Genomic DNA, 11,711 nt, shown 5'->3' with positions numbered 1-11,711 from the left:
GCAGGGCACGGCGGTGAGCAGCAAGCTCTGCGGCGCGGGCAGCCGCGCGGGCGGAGGTCCCGGGCGCAGGTCCCGGGCGCAGCCATGTCGCAGCGATGGCGGGTGCCGGTGGTGGACGTGCAGAGCAACAACTTCACGGAGCTGTGGCCCTCCATGGTGCTGGCGCTGCGCACCGCCACCTTCGTCGCCGTGGACACGGTGAGGCGGGGCGCGGTAACCGGTGGCGGTGGGGGTGAGAGGCGGCGCCGCTGACGGGTGTCTCCTCCCTGCAGGAGCTGAGCGGCCTCGGCGCCAGGAAGTTGCTGCTGAACCCGTGAGTGCCTGGGCATGCCGTTGTGTGTGTGGGGGGGGGTGTAGCTCAGTCAGACTTACCGTCACCGGTTGCCCGGTTCCCTTCCCCTTGCGGGTTTTGCGGTGGGACGGAGGCGGCAGCTCCCGTTCTCCTGCCGCGCAGGTGCATCGAGGAGCGGTACAAGGCGGTGTGCAGCGCGGCCAGGACACGCTCCATCCTGTCCCTCGGCGTCGCGTGTTTCAAGCAGCTCCCGGACAAGGTACGTGCTCGGTTCCAGCCCCCCCCCCGAGGGAGCGGAGGGGCTCTGCCTACCCGTGCTGCATGGAATTGCCCCTTCTGCAGCTGGCTGGGGTGGGCAGCCCTGCATGGCCTCGCACGCTCTGCTCTGCAGGCCGAGAACACGTATCTGTGCCAGATCTACAACCTGACACTGCTCTGCACGGAGGATTACATCGTGGAACCGCAGTCGGTGCAGTTCCTGGTGCAGCACGGCTTCGACTTCAACAAGCAGTATTCCCAAGGGATCCCTTACCACAAGGGGAATGACAAGGTACACAGTGACTCCTCTTCCACTGCCTTGGCTTGCGCTGATCTTCGGGGGGTTGCTGGTATTCCCCGGTGCTGGCATCTCCCTTACACAGCTGCCCAGTGAACATGGGCTCATGCTGGAGTCTTGAGTGCAGCATTGTCCCCTTCATCTCCCTGCTGGTTTATATCCAGGCTGCCACTTGTTGCAGTTGCTCTTCCAGATATTTGAGCCTCTGTTTGGTCAGAGCAAGTAAAGGCTGTGGGCTCTGTTGCAGTAGGATGAGCACTGCCCAGGGTAATGGCAAATCAAGGCTCCAAGGCTCATTGACTAATCCTTGCTCTTGCAGGGCAACGAGAACCAGAGCCAAAGCGTTCGGACTTTTTTCCTGGAGCTCATACGAGCGAAGAAGCCTCTCGTTCTCCATAACGGCCTGATCGATCTGGTGTTCCTGTACCAGTGCTTCTATGCTCACCTCCCCGACAGCCTCGGCACCTTCACCACTGACCTCTCAGAAATGTTTCCAGCAGGAATATATGACACCAAATACGCTTCAGAGTTTGAGACTCGCTTTGTAGCCTCCTACTTGGAGTATGCCTACAAGAAGTGGTAAGTGAGACTCTGGTATTTAAAGCTTGTGGGAGGGAAGGCAAATGGAGCATCAGCAGTTGGTGTGGTTTTTGGTTTTTCCAGGCAAGGGAGGTGGGTCTTTATATTGTGTGAAGAAAGGGACTTTCCTCATTTCTAGGACAGATGCTGAGTGCATGAGGGTGCTTTTCGTGATACACCTTGTCTGTTCAGTGGGCAGCTGCTGAAAGAGGGTTTCAGAACTGAAGACTGACTACACAGTGCCCTGATCTAACTGCAAACTAACTGACTCACTGCATGGCTCTGGCCCAGCGGTGGCAGGAGCACGTACAGGAGAGAGACCCTTGAAACACAGCTAGAGAGCAAGAGAAAACAGGGTTGTGCCTGAAGGGTCTGGTAATTGTAAGTCAGTTTTGCAAGGGATGGTGCTGTTAAAGGGTGCTCCTTGCACCTCCTGATGATGACCTGCTCTGTCACATACCCTCCTCCATGTGACACTTGCATGCAGCCATCTGCAACCCCCATCATCTCACCCTCAAGCAAGGGTTGCTCTCTTGTTCCAGGACACGTGTTTGTCTGCTTCAAGTGCTGATCTGGTGCCTCATTTTGTGCTCCCCATGCAATATAAACAAGCCCGTGGCAGCAATACAACCCCTTGAATCTCCATTAAACTGAAGTCACGCTCTGTAGAGGAGAAATACTATTTTTAGTGACTGTTTTATGTCAGGAAATGCCACTTTGACAGGTCTGAAAACATTCAAGATGCCTGTTCTCAAACATGAGAATGCTGTGTTTTGACAAGATAAAAATACTTTTTAAACTGACCTCTTAAATATTTCGACCCTCAGATCTGGTTCCATGGAGCTTTCCTTTTGCTCCTTTTTAGCCAGCTCTTGGGACAAAAAAACAGATCTTTTTCTCATGAGCTGGAAAATGTTTCCTTCTTGTCTGTATTGCTCAGGCTCAACCTGTCTGGGTGGTGGGTCCGGGATGCTCTACATGGTACCTCAGTTTGGGGCATTTTTTCTTCATCCGTTAAGATTATGAAGACTAATGCATATCTTAGTGCCCTTACTACTTAAACCGTGTGTCCTCCTCCTGTAGCTCCACCAGAGATGCTGGTGTCTCTGCCTGGGTGTTGGCATAAGAGAAACCAACTCCTGAATCAGTACGGAAACAACTACTTACTAAAGCTGTGCACCAAGGACTGTGTTTCTTCCCAGCAAGCTGTCAAGCTGGGGCTAGATCTCAAGAGCAGGAAACTCGTGGAGTTGAGATGTGATGGAAAGCAGTGTGTTTGCACCAGCTCCACACTGAGCTACTTTCAGTGAGTTACCTGCAGTAACCGTGTACTCTTGTTACAGCAAGCGAGAGAACTGCAAGCTGAAGGACTCCAGCAGTCAGCACCTCACCATTGAGTTCTGCAACTACCCTGCCAACATGTCCATTTACATTGACTATCGCCACTGCTCTCTGGAAGAGGAAAATCACAGTGTGGGAGGGGGAGATAAGGTGCCTGTCTGTGAGAAATTTTCGGTAAGTAACTTGAACCCTTGCTTCTTTCCTGGGTCCATGGAAAGAGCGAGAAGTGGCAGGAAGGCACCTGCAAACCTCCCCTTCTTGCTTCACAGTACAAGAAAGATTTGCAGGGTTCAGGTGGCTTCATGATGGAAAGGGCAATAGCACGCTCTGTTCAGAGGCAGTGAATTCCACAAGGCTGCATTAGACACAAAGATTGAGAAAGAGATTATATGGCCCTAAACAGTGGGATGGTACGAGTAGTGGTACCCATTGCTGTCTTGGGAGGGCAGCAAGGTCTGAATTAGTTTGGTTTGTCCTCTGAGAAAGAAATGCCATGTCTTGCCTCCCCAATTAGGTATCAAAAAAAGGTTACCTCTGTGCAGCTTCTGACACACTGCGATCCACAGTGTCTTGAGTCCTGGTGCTGCTGCAGCAGTAAACAGCCCATCTGATCAGATCATAACTGGTTTCAGGTGCTTCAAGGAGAAAAGGAGCTCATCCAGATGCTACATGTTACTGTCACAGAGCACCGCAGGCTGGGGAGATCTCTGGAAGTTTCTTACCTGACCATCAATTCAGTGTTGCTCAGAGCTTTGTTTAGTGAATTTTGAAAGTGTCTAAGGACAGAGACTGCAAACCCCCTCCAGGACCCTGTTCCAGTGCTTGACCACTTACTGAAATATGTAGTCAGAATTTCCACTGACTCTTACCACGTCACATCTCTCTCTGCTCCCTTCAGAAGTTCTGTTCCATCTTCTCTATAACCTCCATCTATAGCTAGGTATCCACATTCCCTTACCCTTGTCTTTTCCAGGTAGAACAAACCCACTTTTATTAGCCTACGTTGCGTGCTGCATGTTGATAACTGCCTGCTGCACTCATTGCAGTTTGTCAGTGCCTTTCATTTGTGTTGTGGAGCTGTAACAACACAGCACTCCTGATACAGCCTCACAAGCCCTCAGTAGAATAATTGGCTCTGCTCCATGTTATGGTGACAGGATGCTCTAATCAGCACACTGGTAGCTACAGACTTTCTTTCTCTCCCTAGGCCTATGGCTGGTGTCCGAAAGGGGTCAAGTGTCCACATTCTCATAACATAGACCTCATCATTGATGAGGACGACAAGATTTGCGAGAAGAAGCAGAAGAAACGGAAGCCGAAATGGAGGCGTCAGAAGAACATAGGAGAGCCTGTAAAGGAACAGGAAAGCTCAGGGAAAGAAGCGGAGCTAGTTCAGAATGGGGAAGAGGGACCACCACAAAAACGGGGCTGCTGTGAGCCTCCAGCTGCCACAGTGCTGGCAGAGATCACACCCAACTGCGAGGGCAGGCCACTGGAGGAGAACACGGACATGGAAGCAGAGCTCAGCTCAGATACCAGTGCACAACGGGAAGAGGATCTGGAGAGCACAGAAGGAACTACTGCCCAGGCAGCAGCTGTTGTGAGCCCTTCTGCCAAGGGAAATGCCTCTGACAGTGACCAAGCAGAGGGGAAGTCAGATGTTCCCACTGGGATTGGCTTAGTGAATCACTCTGACATCCCTGAGACTGAAGCAGCATGTGCTGCAGAAAAGGAAAAGGAAACCCATCGTCTGCCTTCGCAGGGGGGCACACACCGAGCTGGCTTCGATGCATTCATGACCGGCTATATCATGGCTTATGTCTGGATGCTCAAGAAAGAAAAAAACACTGACACTGGTGCAGGGCCCTGGTTGCCAGACTGCCACAATAAACTGTACCTCAGTGGGAAATCCGTGCCCCTTCATATAGTGAAGAGCTTATTTTCCAAATCTTCCAAAGCTCACAGCCAGAAGATGAAGGTGGCCTGGGGCAGTGGATAGAGCTAGAGGACTCCTCACTGAACTGGGGGCTTTTCTCCCTTTCAAGTTTTGAAGTTCTTTGTTTCATCAAGAACCGACAAGAAGTGGAGCAAGTTTCTTACTCTTGTTTTTGTTTTAACTTCTGACCCATTAAAATGCTCTCCCTTGGAGTTCCCCCTGTTGTTCCTTAGCGGCCTGCTGGGCTGTGAGGAGGAGGAGGAAAAGCACACCTCCTCAGCTGCACCCAGGGCTGGGAGTTTCAGTTTAGAGTCTGCACTCAGAGTGGGTTTTGTAAAAACAAGCTAGCATTGCCCTTTTGGAAAGGCCATATGCTAGCTGCCTCACCATGGGTTTCACTTCTTGCAGAAGATGAAGGGGGTAATCACTTGATAACAAGAGGAGACAGAGGCCAAAGCTTCCCACTTGAACTTGGCATGTTAGAGGTCCAGCCTCCTCCCTTTATACTTGCACATGCTGCCACTTAACCCAGTGGCTTAGGGTGGGACAGACCTTTTCAAAATAAGCATGTGCTAAAGGTCAAAGTCTTACCTACAGAAACAGCTGAAAGCTCCCAGCTGTTGACTCATACAGCCAGCTTGAGAGAAAGGCTATAAACAGGCACTGGAGAAAGATGTGATGCTTCTGCCAGATGAAAGCAGGCTTTTCAGGCATTCTTCAGGCAGAGCATTCATAAAGATTGTGTTTAGTCAGGTGTTACTGCTTTCAGTCACTGCTGGTAGGGTAACTCCCTATAGCCCTTATAATTATTTCCTATCCTACACAAGCCAGGAAGGAAAAAAATAGTGTTGTCTTTTAAGAGAGACATGGTTTGGAATATGCACTTGGGAGAGCCATTCTACTTCATAGCTGCACTTCACCTTAGTCTTGGTTACAGCATATGTAGGTAAGACCTTTGCTTCTATGGGCCAGCTAGTTTTAGTGCAGGGTAACTGCACGCAGAACCAAGCCACAGCCAGTCTTCAAGCTTCTCAGGAAGAGGCGATGCAGTGGGACTTAAAAGCCAGATGTTGTCTTAAAAGGCATAGTTCCCTGTGCTGCTGAAGCTGTTTAGGGCTAGAACAGAGCAGCTGCAATGGCAAGCTCCCCACAGGTTGAGTGCTATCAAAATCCATCTTGCCTTGTAGGTCACAAGCTATGGCCCACTCTGAAGAGTGCTGTGACACAGAGGAGAGGGGAAAAAAAATCCTGGAGTCTCACGGATTTAATAGTGCAACACTATAGTAAGATGCAGGAGAGAAACAATGCTGAGTTTTCCTTTATAGTATAGCACTGAGCAATAGCGAATACAATCTCAAGTCAGGTATTAATGTCCTTCATAGCTTAAGTATTCAAACCAGCTTTTTTAACCTAGACTTGTCATCTCAATCACAAGACTCAGGCCTTGATTTCATTTTTATTTTGAAAGCAAGTTGGGAAAGTTTACAAAACCTGACCAAGAAAAAAAATTATGAAAATATTTAACTGGATTCATCTTTGGTTACTTCTTATTGCAGTTCCAATGAACCATACACCATTTCTAGAGTTCCAAAAAGTCAAAAGGTCAATCAACATAAAAACAAGACGTGCTTTCTTTACATAGTCATAAATATCCACAATATTAGAAAAGTCGTGTTGCAAAGATTCTTTTTCTGGCAGTGTTAACTTACTATTATACACAGGCTACAAACTTCTTCCTAAGCCTTTAATTACAAGTTGAGCTATTTACAGACTGCAAAATATTAAGACGTAAAACTCCTTCATAAATACGAAAATAGATCATCTCGCAAAGGTCTTTATACTTAATCAAATATCTGGCTGCCCCTCCTCCCAAAAAACAAAAAAAAAGGTTATTTGTTTTGCATAGAAATGTAGTGACATGCAATATAAACAATAGCATTAAGTGCAAACAGGAATTATTCAAGTCTCTTTAGTTGTACTGGCAAAAAAATACCAATGCTCTGTTACACATAATACATCAATACCTCTCCGACAAGTCTACTACAGCCCCTTGTCTGCACTGCTTTAGAGGGGCAGCAATTCACATGCATTTTCTTAGTTGCATTCGATCAACCTGCAACCACCACAAAAATAGCTTATAACAGACATTTAAATGAATTCAACATAGAAAGATTTAAAGTGAATTAAAAACATCTTTGATCTCTTCAGGGAACCTAACGATGTGTAGAAAGTGTTTTAAAAGAGCAAGAACTGCTCCCATAAGAAAGTCAGAAATCATGATAAAATCCAATCACAATAAAACTTTGTTACATCACTATAAAACAAGCAGTTTGCTGACCACGTTTATATTCATGTTCAGCAGTAGCTGTCAGAAAATGGCCCCCTGTAGAAAAGCACCCTCAGGCAGAAAACCTAAGAGTGGTTACTAGGTGCAACCTAGATTCAGCTTTACACCACCCAAGGGTGGGACGTAGTGAGTGCCAACTGCATCCGGGCCCTTGGAAACACTGGGGTTTAGCAAGCACTTAGCTAGTTCTAAATAGCCTTTTACTCCAGTTTCATACGCAAGCCTCTTTTCCCATGCAGACCAAGAATCCAGGAAAGGCCTGAGCTGCTATCCCTCGGTGTTTCTGACAGCCACCTCAGTACAAAGAGCTAGAGAAGTTGATAGATGTGCCCTGTACATGTCAGCTGGCTGTGCTTAGAGTGGACACATAAAGTGTTAGCCATGCTGCTTTGTAAGAGACCTGTTCAGGGCCCAGAAACATTTTAAGAGACTCTGGTGTAAGAAAAGAGATGAGGTCACTGTGATGGGTGCCACAGAGGTACCCCAAGGCTGACTGCATAGGCTTTACAGTCAGTGTCAGAGAGGGCAACATGCTTCGTGATGAGGTGTCAGTGTTGACAACCAGGGCTAATGCAAGCCACAGAGCAGCCAGAGTATGTGTGTGCTCTCCAATGAGGCCGCAGGCAGTTGGAATGTGCTGGACAGCTTCCTCGCAGCCTGGTGATCCAGAAGTAAACTATTCTTTATTATTGCTTGTTTGTCTGAAGTCACACACCTAAAATGCATTTTGTGACAACAGAAGCTGGTGCTGGCGGTTTCCCTCCTGAAAGATTACGATTGCATAAAAGATAGAGGGGAAAAAGAAAAACTAAAATAAAAAACAGGCACCATGCAGGCTGCTAGCTGGCAATTTGAGTTCTGCTGACCCTGTCCTCGAAGTTACATGCACACAGTGCCAGCCATACAAGCTGTTCTGCACTCTGCAGACACCAGCCCTGCATACAGGATACACAAGACAGACTACTCTACAGATCAGCACCTTCAAGAGGCAGAGAGGTGTGGGCCAAAAAGGGTGATGCTGGAAAGCACAGGCATTTTCTCTTTCACACTGCTCACAGCTGCCCAATCTGGCATGGACTGTGCTGAGTAACTCTGGAACACTGGTTCTCATTTAATTCTTGGCAGCCACTGCCAAGGGATAACTGCTGCTCAGGTTAACACATACTTCACAAGAGGAAGTCATAACTCAGAATAGGTACCTGCACCTCTGAAAGATAAGCAACTCAGCCAGTAAAGAACTAAGGCTTTCTCCATCTTCAATATAGGAAGAGTAGGTGGAGTCTTGCTTCCAACAGAGACTAGCTGACATTTTCCATCCTTACAAGTGAGCAGGAAGAGAGTGTAACAGGCTACCTGGGTGAAATTCTGGGCTCCACTGCATGACCATCTGCTCAGCAGGCGTGCAATGCATACCTCAGGAATGATAATAATAGAGGTTAAAAATAATAATTTACAAATCCCATCTTGTTAGGACAATTATAGTATAAAAGGGCAGGATGCTGCAGGAACAATATCACAGACCAAGCTTTCTCATACATCACATCTCAGAGCTGATTATCGCTGATGCTGGTTCCAGCAAGCAGCATTAAAGCTTGTGCTGCTGCTTCTTTCACATGTGCCTGCTGGTGGAGAGAAAAAAAAGAAATTAAAAAAGAAAAAGATCATCCTATTCATTGTCAGGAGAAGCCAATGAAGACAACAGCTTCTTTCTGCAGGATTAAAGAAAGGTTCATTTGGGACAAGCTAATTTTCTTCAGTTTGACAATTCAAAACTGTGAGCTTACTGTCTATCCTCTCCAAGAGCACTTGTGTGGCTGCAACACTGCTGGCTTCCCCTGAGAAGGGGATTCCTGTCCTTCAAGAAGTCTGGTTTCAAATAAGGAGCCTTCATTACTGCAGTGATATTATCAATGAGATGGGATGTCATATCAGAGAGGGAGGTGAATGCGACCCTTCCAGCTTAGTGGTAGAAGTCTACTGTAATGTAGATACTGTATTTAACTAACTATTCTGCAGGAACAGATCATGATGTCCATTCAGCTCTTCAGAGGCAAGAGCCCACACCCAAAAGCTCTTTACAACTGCTACTTTCAGGGACAGTTTCTCCAGAAGGCCAGAAATGACAATATCTGGAACATGGCTCTCCTCTTGTGCCCTGGGCAAATCCTCCTCCACATTTGGGTTGAGGCATGTGAAGAGCTGTACAAGGAGGATAGCGGTGCTTACCACATCCTGCCTCCCTGCACTTACATATATACATCACTACCAAATCCCAAGGGAAAATGAAATGCCAGGGAACAGATTCTTCTTATCAATCACAAAGTACTTATGTGATTCAGCCTACAGACTGCAACCAGCATGAGGGGGTTTGGGTTTGCTGCTTTTGAAAGAAGAGCTTGTTTAACACTGCAACAGCATTTACAGCATCTCTGGGACCAGAGAGCATCCCTATCTGCTCAACATAGGTCTGAAGGATCTCTGTGCCTGTTTCTAAAACAGAGGCTCCGACTCACATGCACTGCTGCAGAATGTTAATGCAAAGTATGCAGTGGCAGATATCTGCTCTAAGAATAGGTGATCAGTTGGAGGAAGTGGGAAAAACTTCCTACCCAACATGGAGCTTAAGGCCTTGAAATGCTCCATGCTGGAAACCAGGTAAAACTGTTTACATGGTGCCTGCTCTGGCTGCTACCCCTTGGAAGGACTCTGGGTCCCGCATGGCCATTCTGGCTGGAGTAGTTCCCCCTCCTAATGCAAATCAAGGAAGAGAATAAGCATGATTTGAAATAAAGTTAAAATAATCAGTCCCTCCAGATACTATCTGCAGCTATCTGTTTGACAGCCAGTTTCTACCATCTGCTGAGTCTCTGAAATGTGAAGCCCAGCACTACAGAAAAGCAAAGGTTTAAGTGACTGGGAACAACTGTTCCCTCAAGGACACGTTCAGTTTGAGCCCTCTCTTCATATATCACAAGCTGACCGTGTGCTGCCACTTGCTGAGATGTTGGAGGATGTCTGAGACAATGGGGCAGGACTGTCCCCATCCTGCTCCCTGAAGGGCCATGCCTCTCTCTTCAGTTCAGTAGAAGGACTAATGCTGAAGAGAGGCTTTGTAGTCTCTAGCAGAGTATTTTTCAGCAGGTCGTCTTCCACCTCCATCTCTTCAGAAGGGACACAACCTGCAAACACTTGTGAGGAGCCACGTCCCTCAGAGTTCACTGAATTCTCAACTGGGAGCTTTTTGTAAGGTAGCGGCTCAGGCTGGGCCAGCACTAATGGCTGATTACATGCTGGATCTCCACATGTGTTCTCAACAGGGCAAAACCCATTTTCCTCCTGGGCCACTGGCCCATCTGAACAGTCCATATCCTCGTCTTGTCCTGGTACAGGAAGAAATCCTGACCTGTGAGGCTTGGCTTGAAAGGGGGGAATCTCTGACACGCCATATTTACTGCTGCTGAGGAGTTTTTGCCGAACCTCTGCACCCAGCTGGATTGGGTCACACCTGCTGACAGTTGAAGACAGTCCCCCAAACAGTCCATATTCCTTGTGTGGCAGTTCAGGAGAGAGCGGAAGTGATCTGCATCTCCTCCCAGGGAGAAGGGAGGTTTCTTGCCAGTCTGTGCTATAGGCCTGCCGGAACTGGGAATGGCTGGCTTTCAAGCTCCCACCTGCCTCTGGAGAATGTAAGTCAAACACAAGGGAAATCACCGACTTGCTTGGCATGTCAAAGAACTTGATCTTCCCCCCTTTGAGGTCCTCCCGGGCACTGAAGGGATTCACTTTCCGGCCTAACCCTTTGTTAGGCGTATAGTAGGGGTCCTGCACATTGATCTTCCTGGAAGGCTTGCGGGAGAAGATATCAGACTGGCTGCGTGACAACCAGATATTCCGACGTGGACGGGGTGACTTCGGTGGGATCTTATCATCCAGGGAACTCAAACGTTTTACTCCTGGTCCTTTTTCAATTGACCCTGAGTAGAAGAAGAGAAATACTCTTAGCTTATAAGGAGCTATATACCTGCATGTCTGCTCCCTCACAGAGCCTTCATGAGAGCTGTAATGAAGAAGCTGCATTTCTGATATTCCAAAGCACCTTCCATAAGCATGTGTCTGCTCATTCCTTACAAACACAAGCACATTCTCTTCTCCTCAATGTATTACTGGTTTCAAACATGGTGATTTGCCCTGTCCATAGCTTTTAAATGCAAGGCAGGCAAAACTGCATTTAAATATTCTCTCCTCCTTACTCATGCATCAAGCTAGTTAAAAGCCATCTTGAAGACTTAAGGAAATGTAAATTCATTTAATGCCATCTTGCTTACCTTGGCTGAAAACTGGACTGCTTCTTTTCGTTTTATGATCAGATCTGCTACCCACATTATGGGGAATGCTAACTTGGCAAGACATAATTGTCTTCAGAAAATACAGAGAAAAAGAAACTGTACACAAATTTGGTAGGAATGAGGAAGACTTTCTCTCTTCTATCCAAACCCTGTACTTCAGGGCCCCTTCAAACCCCCTCGCTGCCAGTACACTGACACAGCAGAGACAGCACAGGGTGGTCATGGAGAAGCAAAATTTGCATGTTTCTAGATTTACCATCCTGGCTTCCAGCAGAGGTTGCCCAAGATCTGTCAATGATACTGACCATGAAAGA

General features: G+C 47.5%; 3 protein-coding genes across 7 annotated transcripts in view; 2 read left to right on the top strand and 1 right to left on the bottom strand.

Annotated features, from left to right (window-relative positions):
* Window positions 1-11,711, top strand: part of AKR1A1 (aldo-keto reductase family 1 member A1) — a 455,840-nt gene that overhangs the window by 282,472 nt on the left and 161,657 nt on the right. The gene's annotated exons all lie outside the window — the stretch shown is intronic.
* TOE1 (target of EGR1, exonuclease) lies at window positions 73-4,916 on the top strand. The gene is made up of 7 exons (XM_061344937.1): window positions 73-198; window positions 273-313; window positions 455-551; window positions 684-842; window positions 1,168-1,427; window positions 2,771-2,942; window positions 3,976-4,916. Exons 1-7 carry the CDS (start codon window positions 85-87, stop codon window positions 4,765-4,767), a joined length of 1,635 nt encoding a protein of 544 aa, XP_061200921.1. The 5' UTR covers window positions 73-84; the 3' UTR covers window positions 4,768-4,916.
* Window positions 6,148-11,711, bottom strand: part of TESK2 (testis associated actin remodelling kinase 2) — a 119,879-nt gene continuing 114,315 nt past the window's right edge. For all 5 annotated transcript variants that reach the window (XM_061344932.1, XM_061344933.1, XM_061344931.1 and 2 more), the window contains one exon: window positions 6,148-11,025. In XM_061344932.1, the coding sequence (XP_061200916.1) occupies window positions 10,013-11,025 (1,013 nt within the window). In that variant the 3' untranslated portion in view covers window positions 6,148-10,012. The remainder of the gene's footprint in view (window positions 11,026-11,711) is intronic.

The sequence above is a fragment of the Neopsephotus bourkii genome, unplaced genomic scaffold, assembly GCF_033783945.1.
Source record: "Neopsephotus bourkii isolate Nb327-2 ecotype Australia unplaced genomic scaffold, CSIRO-AGI_Nbou_v1 NB_234, whole genome shotgun sequence".
In the NCBI taxonomy this organism is placed as follows: domain Eukaryota; kingdom Metazoa; phylum Chordata; class Aves; order Psittaciformes; family Psittacidae; genus Neopsephotus; species Neopsephotus bourkii.
The sequence above is the reverse complement of the archived record's forward strand: the minus strand, read 5'-3'. Positions and strand labels throughout refer to the sequence as shown.